The 21,413-nt window shown below is 42.8% G+C and overlaps 1 protein-coding gene across 1 annotated transcript; it reads right to left on the reverse strand.

Moving 5' to 3' along the window:
- Nucleotides 1-261: 261 nt before the first annotated feature.
- On the reverse strand, nt 262-15,776 carry uap1l1 (UDP-N-acetylglucosamine pyrophosphorylase 1, like 1). Its single transcript, XM_060912469.1, has 9 exons — nt 15,357-15,776; nt 12,777-12,981; nt 11,243-11,418; nt 10,712-10,884; nt 8,292-8,485; nt 7,124-7,264; nt 6,842-7,027; nt 5,753-5,819; nt 262-544 (listed from the first exon to the last, which is right to left on the reverse strand). The coding sequence occupies exons 1-9, from the start codon at nt 15,643-15,645 to the stop codon at nt 479-481; spliced, it is 1,497 nt and encodes a 498-aa protein (XP_060768452.1). The 5' UTR covers nt 15,646-15,776; the 3' UTR covers nt 262-478.
- Between the last annotated feature and the right edge of the window lie 5,637 nt (nt 15,777-21,413).

Consider the following 21,413-nt stretch of genomic DNA (forward strand, 5'->3'; position numbering starts at 1 on the left):
ATACTGATATATAATAAACTTCTATCATATTAAAATAGAAATACTTTGTTTATAACGCTTTGTTTTTAGCTCTTCAGGTTCTTCCTGTTGGTACTTCCGCTCCTTTGGGCGGCTGTCAAAATAGGCGCCTCCTATTGGCCAAGATCTGTCACATGACCTCCTGGTGGCTGATTATAATAATCATGTTGAGAAGTAAGATTTAGATTAAAAACACACTTATTTTTCTGCTGTTATACAGAAATACAGAAGATTGTTCAGGAATTGATGCATAACAGATCGTTTATTAAAGTCATACTGCTTTGCTTCCAGTTGATTTTCCTTAAAGGATATTTCTCAAATGTCAGAATTGTAATAATGCATGTAAACACACACACTAATTAATCTCCCTTATTTCAACAGTGTTTTGTTTCAGTTCCCTTATTCCAAAGTCATCTGAATGAATATAAAAATAATTCGGAAAATAATCTAAACTGTGACTTTAGCTCATGTCATTAAGCAGAAAAGGGGATTTCAGGTTTCGGTGTTTGAGCAGCGTCTCCAGGCCCTGAAAAACAAAAAGTCAGAAAGAGCGTCTAAGTGCAAGTGAAAGAGTCAGTCAAAAGAGGAGTGAGAGTAACAGCTGCATTAAGAGCCCTCTCATAGGACTAGATATTATCTGCATCTGTTCACTTGATATCCATCCATCCATCCGTTATCCATAACCGCTTATCCTGTGGGTCGCAGGCATGGGCGCCGCCAGGGGGGGAAAGGTTAGAACAATTCTAGGGGCCCAGCACTGCCATGGGGCCCTTTAAGGGGCTGATATGCTTTTAATGATTTTAATAAGTCTTTTGAAATAACAACAATGCAATATTCCATCTGGTAAAATTAGCTAATTGAACAAGGTTGTCTATTTCTTGAGTTCTTCAACATATCGTCATTTAACCCTCCCCCTTTTGCGAAATGGTACGGTCCAGTTCTGGTAGAAGCGCGATGCGTTAAATCTGTGTGTTGATCAGTGCAACGCTACTTGCTGCTGTGTCGCGGTGCAGCAGCCAGCCAGCCAGCAGTGGAGTGCGTACAGTCTATGATCGCTAAATATGAAGAGTGGCTGTCAAAAACGTAAAGAAAGGCAGCTGAAAGCTGAGCGGGACCGGAGAGGCAGACAACTGGTCACTCAGTTTTTCCCAAAGAAAGGTAGCTATCGCTCACATGTGTGTTCAAAATATTAGCAAATGGTAAATGAACAGTATGAACGTGGTTGGATTAGCCTATCAAGAGAACACTTTTACAGTTTGTACAGTGACATTTTTTTTCCATTTTAATAACTGAACTGACTTGTGTGATAAACAAGATGAAATATTATGTTATGCTGGTGCTAATAACTAGTGCTAATAACCAGTTTCATAACTAATGGGATGCCCTAAATATGCACAGATTCAGCATCAGGGGGACCTCCGCCCTACCAAACCACTGAACCCCCCTTTGGAGAAGGAGGTAAGCAGCAATACAACCCATAAATGCTTTAGGATTGAAGTTTTTAATGAGTGAGCGCCATATACAGTTTGCTAGATTAAAGTGTTGCTAATAACGGGCACCAGTCAAGTGTTTGACATGGTTACGTGTATGGAATGTTCACATGTTCTAAACGACTGGTTTCAAATTGAGGAGCTGGAGAAAGCGCAGCACACATAAAAGAGGGATAGAGGTTACAACATATGAAGAAATACGTACGTAATTGATCAAATTGAAATGTCACTCCGTGTCACTTTGAAATAAATTTATAATAAGATGTTTCCTGTCTTTTATGGGTAACATTTGTAAGGCTACTGAGTATGGAGTTCATTTAAATGCATCAAACTTGAATGCATCAAACTTTTTCGTGCATTAACTAACTTGTATGCATTGCTGATAATAGAGCCAGGCCCCTCATCACTACCAATTGTCCTAGCACAAGAAGGCATGTGGCAAAATCTTGAATTTTCATTTGTGATTGTAAATGCACCAGAATTAGTCACTGACCAGTTTTCATCTAGTCCCTGGTAGGTTAATATATAAAATGTAATAAAGTCACAAACTCAAGGTCCATGGGCTATCAAAAGTCAAATAATGACAATAGTGCAATTGTGACGAGGGTGGGCAAAGTTGGGGGGCCCAAAATTTCTGGTGGCGCCCCTGGTCGCAGGCAAGCTGGATCCTATCCCAGCTGACTACGGGCGAAAGGCAGGGTACACCCTGGACAAGCCGCCAGGTCATCACAGGGCTGACACATAGACACAGACAACCGTTCACACTCACATTCACACCTACGGTCAATTTAGAGTCACCAGTTAACCTAACCTGCATGTCTTTGGACTGTGGAGGAAACCGGAGCACCCGGAGGAAACCCACGCGGACACGGGGAGAACATGCAAACTCCGCACAGAAAGGCCCTCGTCGGCCACGGGGCTCGAACCCGGACCTTCTTGCTGTGAGGCGACAGCGCTATCCACTACACCACCATGCCACCCCATTCACACTCACACAGTCAATTTATGTTAGGCCAATTAGCCTAACCTCCATGTCTTTGGACTGTGGGGGAACATGCAAACTCCACACAGAAAGGCCCCCCCATTGGCCACTGGACTCAAACCCAGAACCTTCTTGCTGTGAGGCAACAGCGCTAACCACTACACCACCGTGCCGCCACTTGATATCCAGTACACTGAAATTTGTGACCGTGGTACAGTGTTGCAGTGGTTACCACTGTCATCTGACAGCAAGCAGGTTCTCAGTTCAAGGCCGGAGCCTTTCTGGGCGAAGTTTGTATGTTCTCCTTGTGTTTAGTCCAAAGATTAGTTCAACTGGCTACTCTAAATTGCCCAGAGGTGTGAATGCTTGTTCGCCTTGCTGTGTTAGCCCTGGCAACCAGTCCAGGGTGTACCCTACCTCTTGTCCAACGTCAGTAGGGACTGGCTCCAGCTCGCCCACGACCCACAGTGGATACACGGTAGACAAAATGAATGGATGGATGAACAAATTAAATGTGACTTTTTTTTTTTGACAAGCTAAAGAAATTTCTGGAGTTCAGTTGGAACCTAGTTCTAATAGGCAGAACCACAGTGTAAAGCTTAGCACCTTATTTAACATTACCCAATTCTAGTTAGCACGAGTGTAATGATACACAAAATTCAGTACAATACAATACAATACAGGGGTGTCTCAATACGATGCATGTTCAATACAGAAAAATAAGCACTGCATGAAAATGTGCCGGGCGGCACAGTGGTGTAGTGGTTAGCGCTGTCGCCTCACAGCAAGAAGGTCCTGGGTTCGAGCCCCATGGCCAGCAAGGGCCTTTCTGTGCGGAGTTTGCATGTTCTCCCCGTGTCCGCGTGGGTTTCCTCCGGGTGCTCCGGTTTCCCCCACAGTCCAAAGACATGCAGGTTAGGTTAACTGGTGACTCTAAATTGACCGTAGGTGTGAATGTGAGTGTGAATGGTTGTCTGTGTCTATGTGTCAGCCCTGTGATGACCTGGCGACTTGTCCAGGGTGTACCCCGCCTTTCGCCCGTAGTCAGCTGGGATAGGCTCCAGCTTGCCTGCGACCCTGTAGAAGGATAAAGCGGCTAGAGATAATGAGATGAGATGAGACTAAGGAAGAAAAAAAAGGGGGGGAAGCAGATGCATTTTTCTTCTTTTCCTTTGAAGCTAAAGGCTTAACCGACCTAATTTTTCCTACCTGCATGTGCAAGGGTATTAGTGTCAGCTGGTATGCTGGCATGTTAGTAAAAGAAGCCCGTTTGTTTTTAACCCCAGTAGCCTCTCCTGAGTAGAGATAAAGATGAGGCTACTTTTTAGTGGAGTGAGTGTGGGCTTGGTTAAAGGGGAACTGAAGTCATTTTTAAACTTGCTTTATTTCTTAATTAACGTGTTGTTCAATTACGTTTTCGGTTTTATTAACCTTATATCGTGACTCGTATTGGCATATTATATTACACTTGTCGGCCTTTTCGGTTTTTAGCCATGTTGAACGTAGTTCGTTTAGTCCACGACAGGTGTCGCTTATCCACGCGACCTTCACGAGACTTGTGCGAGACTTCACACGTGAAGTGTCAGCGCCGCCATTTTGAAAACTTTACACAGCAGCCAGATCGCCATATCATTCCAATTTAGATTAATTTCGAGATTTGCCAGCTTCATCGGTGACGGAGATTATTCCATACGACTTCAAACCATTGGTTTAAATGGGGGGGGGGGACATTTTCGGACACTCGTCCGTCATGCTGGTATTTACGTCATTACTGTCGCACAATTAAAACGTGCCAGATCAGTCGGCTGGTGGGTTTTCAAAATAATAAACACATGCATGTATTTTTGTGATAAATCCATATTATACTGAGCGTATTTCCCACATTAATCAATACAAAGTACCTGCATCTTTCAGTTCTTTTAAATCAAGGCTGAATACTTTCTTCTTTGCTGCTGCCTTTTATTAAATCAAATTTGAGACTTTTAATTTGATTTCTTTCAGCGCGACCGTAATACATGATGGGATATATTGCTTTGGTTAGTGACCATCCGTTGTACACTACTTTTCGTGATGTATTGTGGGATACTTTGAGTGCACTATATAGGGTGTAAATAATCCTCACTAAAGTTTTGGACAGCACTACAAAATGGCGTCCTCACTATATAGTGAGTAGGGAGCGATTTCGGACACAGGGAAAACTTTCGGCTTGATTACGTCAGCATTTGAAGGAGGGCGCGCGCGTCTTTTCACAATGTTGGCAGATGTTGGTCACTTTGATTTCCGCTGTACGTTTTACTTCCGTCCTATGATGTCTCGCACAGGTCTCAGCGAACCTCGTTTACGGCCATTGCTTTGACATATGGACTGATATATTACAGAGCATATTTCAAACACTCATGACTTGCTATAGCAGTGACAAAATAGCGATCAAAAATGCATTCCGATGTTTAATAAAATGAGAAATAGAATTTTGACAATAAAAAAAAAAAAAGTTTGCCTTTAGTTCCCCTTTAAGGTTAAATATGTAAACACCATGTAATACAAGTGGTATTTTACAATGAGTAGTTTAGCTTAGCTTGTACTGAATGATATTTGTTACCCCTCAGCTAGAAAAAGGCTTCATAGACTTTAAGAGGGGGCGGCACGGTGGTGTAGTGGTTAGCACTGTCACCTCACAGCAAGAAGGTCCTGGGTTCGAGGACCTTTCTGTGTGGAGTTTGCATGTTCTCCCCGTCTCTGCATGGGTTTCCTCCAGGTGCTCCGGTTTCCCCCCCCCCACAGTCCAAAGACATGCAGGTTAGGTTAATCGGTGGCTCTAAATTGACCGTAGGTGTGAATGTGAGTGTGAATGGTTGTCTGTGTCTCTATGCGTCAGCCCTGTGATGACCTGGAGCCTTGTCCAGGGTGTACCCCGCCTTTCGCCCGTAGTCAGCTGGGATAGGCTCCAGCTTGCCTGCGACCCTGTAGGACAGGATAAGCGGCTACAGATAATGGATGGATGGATGGACTTTAAGAGGTAAATCCTGAATCTTCTCCCCTCCCCATTATGGAGTGAAATTATTTCGCATCATGATGCAGAAGACCTCTAGATTTGTGAAATCTTATTTCATTTATTAATGCTGATGAAGTATTATTTGAATGAACGATATTGAAGCTGTAGGAGGTGCTATACCTTCATCACATAAAGACTGACGATATGGTATAAGACACTGTCAAGAATCAGTCGCATACAGAAACGAATAGCATCTCATAAATCTCTCACCTCTCCAAAATAAGACACAAGTGGAGAAATTTCACACACTGCTGGAGGATCACCATCCTGAGCCGTCCTGTAGGTTAAATAAAACCCCGGTTAATAATTACAAACTCTCTTCAACTGCACCGAGCTGTGTGAAATAGATGAATCTAAGTATTTACACATCATTTTTAAAAAAATCCAGAGTTTTATTTCAATTCTAAAAAAACAAGATCAACTGTGAGCTACTGCTCACTTACATATCCCCCACGCTCACTTTTATCAGAATGCAAGCGACTGAAGGAATAGGACACTTATTATGAATATTGACTTCAACAAATAATTAACCCTGAAACGAGTAAGTAAAGAGCAGTGTCTCTCCCCAGGGATTTCAAATAGCATCCTGGTAACCTGTCATTTTCAAATAGCATTTTGCTTCTTGAAATAGCGTCAAAACCCACCCTATATGTTTCATAAATACATCCAGTCGGTAAACAGGAAGTCGATGTGGGACAGACCTGAAAATGGTATATATGGTATAGAACCCCAAGCTGAAGCTCGCTACCAAATATCAAGCAGTTGTGATTTGTAGTTGCTGAGAAAAATGTGAGGAAAATTTTGTAAATTCACGCTGTGTGTTTCGTAAATACATTCAGTTGGTAAACAGGAAGTCAATGTGCGACAGACCTGAAAACGGTATACATGGTATAGAACCCCAAGCTGAAGTTTGGTACCAAGTGGCTATGATTTGTGGTTGCTGAGAAAAAGGGTGTTTTGGACGGACAGACAGAGGTAAACCAGTATACCTTCAATGCTACATGTCTCATCTTATACTTCTAGATACATTTAGCTTACAGCATAGTAATAATTCATCCACAGGATTAATATATACAGAATATTTTCTTCACATAGTCTCTTCTTACAAACTCGGCTGTCCTGAACCTGTACTGGTGATTTTTGTGGTTCTTTGATTCATTGAAGTGATTTGGATACTCTGAAGTGATTCTGTGATTCACTATTATTCAGATCCTCTGGCTTTATGCTGTGACAAAAAGCATGTAAACTAGTAAAGAAACTAATAAGCATGAAGTTTACTCCACTGATGGATACTGGCACCTGTATTCTGAAGTGATGGGCTTGTTATGCTCATCCAGGAAGACGGCCTCGGCTTGCAACGCCCAGCGATAGTGCTGAGCCAACAAAGAGCGCCTCACTGTGGTTGGAGTGTCAACGGGCGCACCATCTGCATTTTTCAATGGAGAGAACTCATCCTCCCTCAAAACCTCAAAGGCAACAAATTTCCTGCAAATAGAAAGGCGATGTTCTATCATATAACCAAATGAAAAAAAACCCATACCTTTTATATTTTTATTAATAACATGGATATTGAAGATTCACTTTGAAAACTGGAAGACGTCAAAGACAAACTTCTCCATTTTTATTCCATTTGGTTTTGTAGGTTTAACAGGATTACCGTCGTCATCCACAAAGGGCACTTTCTTGATGGCTACGTGTTGCTTTAATTGCTCCTGAAAATTCCTGAGGAAACAGAAATGAAAACAATGGATTCTGTAAGCTAATATTGAGCTTCATGACAGTGCCTACTAAATGTTTTTGCTTCCCTCCCCCAGATACATGTTCTGTTTTTCACAGATTCGATCATGTATATTCATGTTGGTGCATCGTTAATATTTTTACTAATAGTTAATGGACTCCCAGAGCCAATCATAGTGGACAAACACTATGCTTGTCTTTATTCTATCCACATTCACTGGATATGAGCAATCGCGTGCTCTAACTGGCTAATCTACTACTAGGCTATCAGCTCATATACCATGAGTAGAGAAAAACAAAGTGGCAGAGCGTGTTGCTGAACCAATCGAGGACGAAATAAAAACTCTACTCGAAAACAAAACCCCAAAAAAATACCAAAAAAAAAAGCAATCAAATCTTATTTAAGAATTATCATCATTATTATTATTATTATTATTATTTTTATAGCATTTTTCACAAATTGCTCCTGTCATTTCATCGGTTCGTTGACATTCTTCATCTTTCAGCATTAAAACTTGTTGAATTTTTTTTGACTGGTTCAAAAGCTTAAAGAAGTTTGAAAATTACATAACTGAAATGTCCAAGGAAGAATTAAATAAATGTCTAAAGCTATTCTATACCTCGGCAAGACAGCACTTTTTTTTTTGTAGAAAGTCGTCAATTCCTGCAGCCACTGATAAGTTTTTAAGAAGTCCGTCTAAGCAGAAATTATTTTGTCAGACGTTTTGCATAAAGTTTTTATTTATCGACTTTGCAAAAAATAAAAATGCTCCGTTTCTCAAAATCCAGTGAATGTGGAGAGAATAAAACAGTCATTCCACTCAATCTCGTCATGCATGGCTTATAGTCAACTCGGTGCTACGTGCCTCATCAGCCAACACCTCATGTACGACTCGATTTCGTGGAATAATTTTAGTCGTCTATGGCTTTCTCCCCCCCAAGTACAAAACAAATGCATATAGATATCAAAACCATTAAATAAAATTAAACTAATATACACAGGGTCACTCACAGGGCCACCTCCCATAGGAAGTCTCTGGTGAAGAAGTGATTGCAGATGTTTCCAGCGTTGTACACGAGCTCGCCCCCAGGGTCGCGCTGCTCTGCTATCTCGGGCTCTAGCTCACTGTATTCCACCACCTGGTACACACCATCTACACGACATACCACACCCACTGGCTCGGATGCATACGCCTTCTCTACCACCTCACCAACACACGGAGGGGAAACAAAGAATTATGCATGGCAGAAGAACCTTCAAAAAAACTAAGTACAATGTAATCTAGATTTTAAATGATTGTGATTGCACCATGGAGAGGAAGTATTATATAGAGTCCAGGACTTGATACCATACTGGAATGAAACTACTACCTCATCTACTGTGATTAAAAACTAGAAAGAGACATTACACCACTCGTTATTGTTCATTCATATGAACCGACCAGGAGTCACAGTGGGAGGTCGGGGCAAGAGAGCCAGTTAACAGTGGGGCCATCAAGAGTCTTTAGCCCCAGGATTCCGTTGGGGGCACTGAAGACAGGACAGGGTTCGATCAGGTGGCTCACAGTTTGGGGGGGTGCCACAGGAGCAGTTCTCAGAAGCTGCCGCACCAATGGTTTGGAGGAAGGCCTGAGTTTTCCCCCAATCGGTGCGAAGATAATTCAGCCTAACCCAGGTGGGGCGTAGGAGAGAGTGCCCAGCAGGTTTAGGGGAGGGCTCAGGGGTGTAATTGTGCAAGGTGGAATTAGCACCCTCCCAGTCCTTGCGCCACTGATCCATGACCCAATCGGGGGTGAGGGGGGTGCCGTTCTCAAGCTTGGGGTGCCGTTCTCAAGCTTCTCAAGGATGGCAAGGTAATGACAGTCTTATCTGCAATGTCAGTAAGACAAAGAAGATGCTTGTGCACATGATTAGATTCAATACGACCCTCCATTGCTGATTGGGTGTATGATGTAGAGAGAGTATGCAGCTACATACATCTGGGAATCTACATTGGTGAGGATTTATCTTGGACCACAACACATGGCATATTTGGTCAAGAAAGGTCAACAACAGCTTTAATATCTGAGGAAACTGAAGAAATTTGGCATGACTCTTAGGATCTTCACCTCGAGCTGGACATCAAACTGGATTCATGTAGGACCCAACAAAAAAAGTCCTAGGAGCCTCCTGAGTGGCACAACAGAACAGTTCGCCTTCAAGAGTTTGAATCAAGACATACGTGGCCATACTCTCTGAGTGGGAGGGATGGCAATACTCACTTTCTCTCCCTGTCAATCATAGCAACACTAACCAATCTTCAACATCCATCAGCCCATGTATGCAGAAGAGGACAGATAGCACCATCCTCTGAGTATAAAAGACTCAGGAGTTGATTTCATGCTTTCCCTCACTTTCCCTAGTTGGCAGCTGTCATGAGATCAGGGAGCACTAGCTAGTGGAAGGAATATTTTGTGCAAATGACCAAAACTGGGGAGATACTGAGAACTGACTATAACTGTGGGAGAGGGCAGGATTGGTCAAACTTTCTGCAGAAGTGGTTTGTGATTAGTCAATGTTTCCTATTCATTCAGTTTTCATGCATATGAAGTCTGGTAAATGGTACCAGGGTATTAGAGCCAGAATATGTAGACTCTGTAAGAGCCTATACTTTCAGCGTGTCAGATTCTGTCACCCTCTACCATTCCCACATATGTCTTCCCTACAAAATGCACCGACAGGACGTACTACACTATATCTCGAATGTATAGCATACCTTTATACTCTTGCAATGTATTTTAACATTTTTCTTCTTAAATTTGAGAATATGCAACAACTTGACTACACAACTGCTTCTGCATATGAATTTTCTTGTACCGAATTAACACACACATACACAGGACACTTTTTCAATGGATTAAAAACATGTTCTATTCCCTTCTAGCGGGTTTCATTCATTTGGTTTGACAGCATGCAATATTGTTAGCATATCGCTTATCCTACGTGTATTAAGGTCACTCTGCCCAGTGGAGAATGAGCGTTGAATATGGTTTACGATATTGCATGGTTGTCAAGACAACATGACGTCACACGTCGGAGACGTAAAACTTGCGTATTAGCGAGCGACTGGGACAATTTGCCAAAAAACACGGCTCCCAGGTTTGATTTGTTAAATATGGAAGATTTTGAGAGAATTTTGAAAGAGAAAGATGCGTTGAACACCCGAAAGGAATGTGTATGTATAATAATAATAATAATAATAATAATAATAATAAATAATAATAATAATAATAATGGCTTTTGAGTGGTCTATCAGATATATTCCATTCAGCTAGCATGATATTGAACAAGTCTTCAACTCGTTCAATATCATGCTAGCTGAATGGAATATATCTGATATACCACTCAATGCCAGCCAATCTTATTTAAATATACAAGTATGTTCATTTATACCTTAGCACCACAGTCAGCACCTTTCTTCACACAGAAACCAACGAACAGTGGATCAGCCAGTTTAACCAGGATATTATCAACACAGTAAACATGAAGATATTGCACCCCCCTTATCTCCATATCCTCCAAGACCTTGTTGTCTACAAGGGCACGGTAAAGGCCTCCGTTCCCATCTGAAAACAAACACGTGTTAATTTAAGCGTTAAATATGACCAGCAAATGATAATATAGAACATAATATTTGGATAAAAGGGTGTTGGTTCATCAAAATGGTGGCAGTGTTTGAGTAATTGCTCTTCTCCATAGTTCTAACTGTTCAAATAATGACAGTAATTAATGAGACACTGCGGTCATAATTACATTTCAAACACATTTAACATAAGGCCCAAGTGCAAAATGGACTAAATAAGAACAAATCATGTTGATCTTTGACAGTGTATTTGTTTGTGTTGCATATTTTTAGTTGCATCTATGATGATGATGTAGTATTATTTTTCCAGACCTCAATTTAAAAAAATTAAAATCTCAAACCTGGAGCCATGGCTATCTTATTCTTCTTTTCCAGAATAATCTTCCCATCAAAGCTGACAGCTGGGATCATCCTCTGCTCAAACATCACCACATTGGAAGGGTCCAGGTCAAAGTAGCGGTTCTCTTTGAAGAACTTCTCTGTGGGCCCCAGGGTGAATTCACTGGTCATTATATACCTGGATCCACCCAACATTAACCAGAGAAAGCGTTATTAGAGCTGATGCCTGTATAGTCAAATGCTTTGGTTCTACAAGGTACAAAACTTTGACAATTGTATTAAAATATTTACGCCATTTGCACTGACTGGCCAAAAAGTCTCACACACTCATATTTCTTTGGACTGTGTTTAGCTTTGATTATGGCACACTTTCTTTCACTGTGGCATTATTTCAGCAACCTTGTGCAACATCACAACATTTATTTACATGCAAATTTATTTGCATTAATTTTTTTTGCCAAGATCTTGTCTTGATGGAGAGTCAAATCACCCTGTTAAAAACAACTTCTCCAGCACATCACAAAGACTTCCATTGGGGTTAAGGTCGGGACTCTGTGGTGGATAATTCATGTTGGAAAATTATTCCTCATGCTGCCTGAACCACTCTTTTACAAATCGAGCCCTAATTTTATTCACGTGCCATCGGGAAGAAAAAAAAAAATCCATTGATGTGATGATAACCTGGTCATTCAGTACATTCAGGTTGTCAGCGGAGTTCATTTTATTGCCACATAACGGAGTCTTGACCTGACCAACTGAAGCAACCTCAGATCATAACCCTGCCTCCAGAGGCTTGTACAGTGACCACTATGATTGGTGCAGTACTTCATGGCCTTTCCTTCTTACCCTGACACACCCATTGCTCTGGAATGGGGTAAATCAGAATTCATCAGAACATTTTTCCATTGTTCCAGAATCCAATCTTAATGCTCCTAAGCAAATTGAAGCCTGATTAGTTTCACTAACAAGTGCTTTTCTTATAGCCACACAGCTGTTTGTGAGTTCTCATCACATTATGTGTGGAAATGCTCTTACTTGCACTATTAAACATAGCTGTGAGTTCTACTGTTGGATTTTTTTTTTTAATTCCACCTCACAAAGTTTTCAAGTGATCTCTGATCATGGTCAGTCAAGATGTTTTTCCCTACCACACTTCTTCTGCAAAGTTGACAGGTCACCATCCTTCCAGGTTTTAATAATGCATTGGACAGTGCTGAAATGACTGGAATTGGGTTCAGAAATCTCCTCAGTAGTATTCTTCGCTTGATACCGCCCAATAATTTGACCCTTCTGAAAGACAGTAACATCTTTTGTACGACCATGGGATACGTCTTCCGACATGTTTGTTTAAGAAATGAGAAGCTACTCACTGCATCAGTTAGGGTTAAAAGAATTGTTGCCAGCTGAAACACATTAATCACTGAAGTAATTATCCAATCAAAGGCACGTAAGTATTTGCTTATTCAAATCCAAATGGTGACTTGTTTTTGGCCAGGCAGTGTATATGTGATTGAGGAAGATGAAAGTGAAATTCACCAAGGCACTGTACACTTGGAACCACATTTCTTGCTCGCCAGCTCTTGCACCTTCTGAATTCGCTCTGCTTGGATCTGATACAAAGTTTTGCCACTCGGTAACCCGACGTCATACATTCCTTTAGGGTAGGGAACTCCGAGTCTGGTTCCTTGCCCTCCAGCTAACAGCAGCACGGCCACTTTGTTTTGGGCTATCTGTGAAAAACCTACAAAAACACCATTTTTTTTTTGACTGAGCATAAATTTGATTAGTCATAGCACTTTTCAGTTGAGTTCACATTACTGTAGTTCCAAAGTCAGAGTGCTTTATGTACAATGCCCGGATCAGACTACACAAATTCAGTTCAATTTTGACACAGCTGACAAACTTCAAACATTGGGGCAGAATATAAATGTGAGGAATGACTAACAGGCCTTATAGTGTGACATGACCGAAGAACAGCGATGTGGTGTGTGGGACGCCCCATGATACCCATACGAAAAGTCTAGCATGTCAGAATTTTTGTATTTTCTCACCAAGTTTGACAACTCCTACATCATGTTCCTTGATAGCCATGATGGACAATTTCTTGAGCCTCCTCCACTGATGACATGCAAGAACGTGAATGATGATTGGTCAGGTTCAAACTTGTAGTGTTGCCAGTCTCCCAACCAAGATATGGCAAGAATTTATGGCACTATAATCTGACATGGTGACCATCGTGAAATACAAAAACATCATGGAGCCTGATCCTGGGATAACTTGGAATAAAAGTGGAAGCCTGTTACAGTCTCCTAGATCTGTGCTTTCATGATTTTTAGCTATTTTTTTAAACATTGTAGTCAATACAGTCTTTTTTTTGTGAGAAACACCGAGGAACAAAGATGCTGGTTTGACATGTGCATCATGTTATTCCTTCTTGCTCCCAGGGGCACCAGTGAAGACATTTTAACTGTCCATCATTGGTGTGTCTAGGGCATTTTAAACTTCGCAGAGCCTCTCCACGCTTGATCAATGGACGATTTAGAGTAGCCAGTTAGCCTAACTGCATGTCTTTGGACTGTGGGGGAAACTGGAGCAAACTCCACACAGAAACGCCCCTATCGGTCACTGGGGTTGAACCCAGAACCTTCTGGCTGTGAGGTGACAATGCTAACCACTACACCACCCATGTTATTCCTACACACAGCAATAAGAGATAAGATTGCAAGACATTGCAATCTTGTTTTGTTCACCGTTTATATTTTGAACTCTGCACACGTAATTATTCACAAATATTTACATTTTTCTATATTTCTCCAAGTGCTTTGGAACACTTAACTATTCTTAATATTAACTTTGACTTATGCTATTATCCATCCATCCATCCATTATCTGTAACCGCTTATCCTGTTCGCAGGCAAGCTGGATCCTATCCCAGCTATGGACGAGAGGTGGGGTACACCCTGGACAAGTTGCCAGGTCATCGCAGGGCTAACACATAGAGAGAAACAACCATTCACACTCACATTCGCACCTACGGTCAATTTAGAGCCACCAATTAGCCTAACCTGCATGTCTTTGGACTGTGGGGGAAACCAGAGCACCCGGAGGAAACCCACGCAGACACGGGGAGAACATGCAAACTCCGCACAGAAAGGCCCTTGTCAGCCACTGGGCTCGAACCCAGGACCTTCTTGCTGTGAGGCGACAGTGCTAACCACTACACCACCGTGCCGCCACTTCTGCTATTATATTTTTTTTTAAATAAAAACTACCTTATTATTCAGACCTGATACTGTCATTTCCATAGAAATAAATAGTTCTTTCCAAACAAAAAGAACTGGAAGAGGAAATCGGGGGAAAAAATAACCTCCTTCTAGCTGCTCCCGATTAGGGGTCGCCACAGCGGATCTTTCGTCTCCATTGCTCCCTGTCTTCCGCATCCTTCTCTACCACACCTGCCACTTTCATGTCCTCTCTCACCACATGCATGTATTTCCTCTTTGGCCTTCGTCATTTTCATTTGCCTGGCAGCTCCGTCCTCAACATTCTCCTTCCGAGATCTCTTCTCAGGATGTGCCCGTACCATCTCAGCCTCATCTCTCTTCCCAAGCTCTCCACATGTGCTGTCCCTCATCCTGTCCAACCTTGTCACCTCCAACTTTGCCTCCTGTGTCTTCGTCAAGGGTACGGTCTCCAATCCATACATCACAGCTTTCACTTTCCTATCACAAATGACTTCCGAAATCCTGCTCCACCCTGCCTGCACTCTCTTTCTCACCTCGTTTTCCTGCACAGTTGGCCCCCAGGGACTTGAACTCACCAACTTGCATCTTCACTACACTCTCATCCCCATTCATAATGGAAAAAACAACAAACCTATACTATCAGAAGAAGAAGAAGAAGAAGAAGAAATCCTAAAACATTAAAAAGTAAGAAATACCACAAATTATCAGATCAAACCAGAGGTTTTTATAAACAGCCTCAGAAATATCTAAAAACACAAAACAAACAAATAAACAAACAAAAAACAAACAAATAAACAAACGAGGGAAAATGTATCAAAACAAAAAGTTTATTTGTGACTAGTGGGTAAATAAGAGATTAGTAGAGTCAGACCTTCCTCCTCCCACTCCTGCAGTGAGCCCGGATCACTTCTTCGCACCCCGCCGATGAACTCGGGTTCGACCGGCTCCATGCGCCCGCACAGCCGCTCCTCCTCACCCGAGGTTCGGCGTGCGGCCTCGGCGGCGCTCCGGCAGTGTCTCTGCAGCTCTGCGGGCTCCAGCTGAGACAGATCGGCCAGAAACCCGCCCCTCTCCTCAGCCGAAAGCTCGGACCAGAACCGCAGGACGTGGCTCTGACCCACAGACTCCAATTTCATTTTAGCTTCTTCAAACGACAACATGGTTCCAGACACAGTGTCATCAAACCCTGATCGGAATTCTGCAGAGAGGATACAGGTCTCCTTAACCTCTTCTCTTCTCCTCTTCTCTCACCTGACTGAATGACTCTCCTCCCATCACGAGGCTCAACTTATCCATAGTTTGTTTAAAGTCGCCGTTCCACCTTAAATGACGAGTTTATTTCCCCAGTAGGGGGCACTAATGAGAGCCTTTTCTGACAAAACCCCACAGAAAAACTTTATTCATCACACACTTGTGAAATTTCCTCTCTGCATTTAACCCATCTGAAGCAGTGAACACATGCATGCACAATGTGAACACACACATACCCAGAGCAGTGGGCAGCCATGCTAACAGCACCCAGGAGCTAGGTGCCTCGCTCAAGGTCATCCCATATTAACCTAACCATATGGCTTTGGAGGGCGGCACGGTGGTGTAGTGGTTAGTGCTGTCACCTCACAATAAGAAGGTCCAGGTTCGAGCCCCGGGGCTGGCGAGGGCCTTTCTGTGCGGAGTTTGCATGTTCTCCCCGTGTCCGCGTGGGTTTCCTCCGGGTGCTCCGGTTTCCCCCACAGTCCAAAGACATGCAGGTTAGGTTAACTGGTGACTCTAAATTGACCGTAGGTGTGAATGGTTGTCTGTGTCTATGTGTCAGCCCTGTGATGACCTGGCGACTTGTCCAGGGTGTACCCCGCCTTTCGCCCATAGTCAGCTGGGATAGGCTCCAGTTTGCCTGCAAAACAGGATAAAGCAGCTAGAGATAATGAGATGAGATATGGCTTTGGACTGTAGAGGAAACCGGAGCAGACTCTACACAGAGCTCTACACAGAAAGGCCCTTGCCAGCCGCTGGGTTCAAACCCAGAACCTTCTTGCTGTGAGGCGACCGTGCTAACCACTTACACCACTGTGCCGGTCAGGAATCAGACACAGTCTCAGCATTTAAGTCTAGGCTGAAACCATATCTGTTTAGTCAAGCCTTGTGTTAATCCAAAGACATGCAGTTAGGTTGACATGGGGCGACCTTGGGCTGAGGTGCCCTTGAGCAAGGTACCTGACCCCGACTACTCCCCGGGTGCTCTGGTGTGGCTGCCCACTTCTCTGAGTGTGTGTGTTCACTGCTTCAGATGGGTTAAATTCAGAGGATGAATTTCACTGTGCTTGAAAGTGTGCATGTGACAAATAAAGGTTTCTTCTTCTTCTAATGGTGTTTATGAGGTAAAGGAGTAGATCTGGAAGGTCCTCAGACATAGAGTGTTTTGGTAAACTGGGATGTATGGATGCTGTCAGTCCCCCACTCGCTTGCTCACTCGAGTTTGTTGACGGTGTAGTGGCTGCTGCTTTATGTCCAGGGACTCCCTCATGCCTGTGTTACCTTCTGGCTCTCCCCTTTTAGTTATGCTGTCATAGTTAGTTTTGCCGAAATCGCTGCTTGTACTCAGTGCAATATGTATACTGTTCCTACTTATTCAGGTGACATTGGGCATACCGAACGACCTGTGCTCTCCTCTCTCCCCCCCAAAAAAAATCTGTCCCTCTGAGTTACATGTCATCCTGAGATTGAGACGCTGACCTCTTCTGCTCCTCGGACCTGCCTGAGCCATCCTGGTGCCCTGTGTCTGGTTGGAGTCTCATTGCATCGCTCCTGTAGAGGACGGCCCCATATGGACAGTTGAAAGTCACACCTGGAGGACGCTCTGGACACTTACAGTAATGCCTTTATGGCTGAGGACTACAGTTGACTTGCTAACTTTAGGACTGCAGTTATCATGAACAGTTTTGCACTCAAGTTTCCATCAATGAAGAGTTTATAACATCAACGAAACTGACTTCATGTTAAAACTGTTAATGTTATAGTCATGTTGTCTGTTGTTTCCCAAATGAGGATGGGTTTCCTTTTGAGTCTGGTTCCTCTCGAGGTTTTTTCCTCATGTCGTCTGAGGGAGTTTTTCCTTGCCACCGTCACCACAGGCGTGCTCACTGGGGATAGATTAGGGATAAAATTAGCTCATGTTTAAAGTCATTCAAATTCTGTAAAGCTGCTTTGCGACAATGTCTATTGTTAAAAGCGCTATAGAAATAAACTTGACTTGACTTCTTCTTCCTGAAAATTGGGCATAATATGTTGCATAAAATACCTAATTTTCCAATATGAACCAAAGTCCAGCCTTAATGGGTTGAAATGTCTCATCTCATCTCATTATCTCTAGCCGCTTTATCCTTCTACAGGGTCGCAGGCAAGCTGGAGCCTATCCCAGCTGACTACGGGCGAAAGGCGGGGTACACCCTGGACAAGTCGCCAGGTCATCACAGGGCTGACACATAGACACAGACAACCATTCACACTCACATTCACACCTACGGTCAATTTAGAGTCACCGGTTAACCTAACCTGCATGTCTTTGGACTGTGGGGGAAACCGGAGCACCCGGAGGAAACCCACGCGGACACGGGGAGAACATGCAAACTCCACACAGAAAGGCCCTCGCCGGCCCCGGGGCTCGAACCCAGGACCTTCTTGCTGTGAGGCGACAGCACTAACCACTACACCACCGTGCCGCCCCGGGTTGAAATGTCTTGCAAAATAAAAACCTAATGTGCCTAATTTTCCCATATAAGTAACTGTTCAAATCATGTGTTACTTGAAATCGTCATGGGCCGCTAAAATTTCAGCACAGTTTCACAACAGAAATATTCATGAAACAGAGTAACATAGTTCCAGTCTGGACTAAAACTCTTTTCCACCCTTAAAAGTATCATAATACGAGGATTAGTCAAATGAAACCCTAAAAAATGCAACATCCATCCATTATCTGTAACCGCTTATCCTGTACAGGGTTGTGGGCAAGCTGACTATGGGCGAGAGACGGGGTACACCCTGGACAAGTCACCAGGTCATCATAGGGCTGACACATAGAGACAAACAACCATTCACACCTACGGTCAATTTAGAGTCACCAATTAGCCTAACCTGCATGTCTTTGGATTGTGGGGGAAATCGGAGCACCTGGAGGAAACCCATGTGGACACGGGGAGAACATGCAAACTCCACACAGAAAGGCCCTCGTCGGCCCCTGGGCTCAAACCCAGAACCTTCTTGCTGTGAGGGGACAGTGCTAACCACTACACCACCCCAAAATGCAACATAAATTAGAATTTAATTTATTATTTTTAGAGCAATTCAGACACTCATTAATTAAGCAGTGGAACACTTGAACAAAATGGAGATTATGTAGAAAACTAGGTGGCATGGTGGTGCGGTGGTTAGCGCTGTTGCCTCACAGCAAGAAGGTTCTGGGTTTGAGCCCAGTGGCTGATGGGGACCTTTCCATGTGGAGTTTGCATGTTCTTCCTGTGTCTGTGTGGGTTTCCTCCAAAGACATGCAGTAAGGTTAACTGGCTACTCTAAATCACTTGTGTGTGTGTGTGTGTGTGTGTGTGTGTGTGTGTGTGTGTGTGTGTGTGTGTGTGTGTGAGAGAGTGCGCAGAAAGGAACCACCTACCCTACTGCTGCAATTCTGGCCAAGTCAACCAAACATGGTTTGCCTCAAGCCCAGATTGGGTTCAGCAGTGACAATGATGTAGAAAAATGTTATAGTTTTGTGAGACCTATTTGCAATAAACGATGCAAAAATAGTTTTTCATTTTAACTTCTAGTATTTTTTCCTATGTTGCATGTAAAATGCTTAATTTGTACATAAGACTAAAGGTTAAAACTAATTTCACCTTCAAATTAACTGCTAATCCTAGAGGTTCACATACTTTTGCCACTCACAGATACATAATATTGGATCATTTTCTTCAATAAATAAATGACCAAGTATAACATTTTTGTCTCATTTGTTTAACTGGGTTCTCTTTATCTACTTTTAGGACTTGTGTGAAAATCTGATGATGTTTTAGAAGATTCTCATGGATTCACAAACTTTCAAGCACCACTGGAGACCCATCGATGCAGTCTCACAGTTACAGGACCCTGGGTTCGATGCTGAGCTCAGGTTACTGTATGTGTGGGGTTTATTATGCATTGTTCTCCTCGTGTCCCTTGCGGGTTTCCTCTGGGTTCTCTGGTTTCCTCCGACCTTCCAAAAACGTTAGTCGGCGGACTGGCAAAGATAACTCGTACCTAGGTGTGAATGTGATGAGTGAACATGAATATGGATCAATTATAAAAAAACACAATCTGTCTTTTCATTTTTATGCTGATGATTTGCAGATATATTTGCCCATGAGACCCAGTGAAAATACGGCGCTTACTAAGTTACTGGATTGTATTACTGATGTAAAGCAGTGGCTGGCACGGAACTTTTTGCATTTGAATGACAGCAAAACAGAATGTATTTTATTTGGCACGTCACCCACGTCAAATGTTTTTACAACAAATGTTGGTACTCTGGCCCCCTTTTTTAAACCATTTGTACAAAATCTTGGGGTAACGTTTGACAGTGGGCTTAAATTTGATAAACAGTTTAGTTCTGTTGTTAGAACGAGCTTTTTCAACTTCGTCTCTTGGCCAAAGCGAAGCCGTTTCTCAGTCGGCAGGATCTCGAGAAGGCAATTCATGCATTTATCAGTTCGAGACTGGACTATTGTAATGCCCTGTATGTTGGCCTCAGCCAGTCTTCAATTTTACGTCTTCAACTTGTACAGAACGCTGCGGCCCGATTTTTAACAAGCACGTCTAGACGTGAACACATTACTCCTATATTGTTGTCACTCCATTGGCTTCCAGTCCATTTTAGAATTGATTTTAAACTTCTGTTGTTTGTTTTTAATGCCATCAATGGCCTGGCTCCCTCTTACCTGTCTGAGATTTTAAAGGGGAACAGAGGGCAATATATAGAGTAAATATAACAATTAAACACACATTAACGAACCTTATTCAAGACTTACAAAAGTTTTTTGTTCTAAGGTTGGAAAGTTATAGTGTTTTGAAAGTAGCTCGAGCAAACTATTTCCGCAGTTTGAACAGCCCGCCATGATATTAATTTTATCCAATCAGAATGCACGTTCATTTTCTCTGCGTAACACTCATGACGTATGTATGTGCCCAGTTGTGTTGGCTCATTGAGGTTGGGAATAGCACGTGTGAAATACCTGTTTCTGCCTCTTGCGACGATTTCGCAAGTCCACGGGTGGCGCCTATCTCATTGCAGCAAATAAATTCTGCTGGACTCGTGAGCAACTCCACGTTACATTTTCCGCACGAGCACCACGCCGTGTCACCTGCACGCAGACGCTCTGCCCCACGCTCGCCATGCCCATGCTCAGCATCAGTCTCATCCTCGCCATCATCCGAGCTTTCTTCTCTTATTTCATCACCGGAGTCGAGAGTACCTCTCCTAGGTTCAAACTGGTACCCTTCTAAGCCATAGCCTGCTTGCAGTATGTCTTGCGGGATCTCTTCGTATGATTCGACAGAGCTGTCGCTTTCACTTGATGCGCCCGACGCCATGATTACACGCTTATCTCCTCTATTTCGGAGAGTTCCGCTAGTGCAGTGGGTAGCGCTGACGTCATGGTCTTTTAAAAATGGCGACTCTTGTGCGGTTTAGCGTATAAAGTATTATATTTACAATTACCAAGATATTTCGTTGTTTTCTAGTATATAAATTTGACAGAATACTTAAGAATACGTTACTAGTAAACAGGAGAAGTTTGCCTGCATTTGGGAATCATTTATGTCATTCCTGACCAATGAAACGGATAACACTGACTGAAAAACAGGTTATGAAATGATTCTGCCTTTTATTTTATTTTTTATTTTTATT

This window comes from Neoarius graeffei, chromosome 28 (genome assembly GCF_027579695.1).
Source record: "Neoarius graeffei isolate fNeoGra1 chromosome 28, fNeoGra1.pri, whole genome shotgun sequence".
NCBI classification, from domain to species: domain Eukaryota; kingdom Metazoa; phylum Chordata; class Actinopteri; order Siluriformes; family Ariidae; genus Neoarius; species Neoarius graeffei.

Bases quoted from the DNA above. Each gene is read 5' to 3' on its own strand.
- uap1l1 (XM_060912469.1), bottom strand. From the start codon at position 15,645: ATGTTGTCGTTTGAAGAAGCTAAAATGAAATTGGAGTCTGTGGGTCAG. The intron at 12,982-15,356 runs GTCTGACTCTAC...GTGTTTTTGTAG, and splicing joins GCAGGAGTGGGAGGAGGAAG to GTTTTTCACAGATAGCCCAA. The intron at 545-5,752 runs GTGAGAGATTTA...TTTGTTTTTCAG, and splicing joins TTGTGTCTTATTTTGGAGAG to GGCCTGGAGACGCTGCTCAA.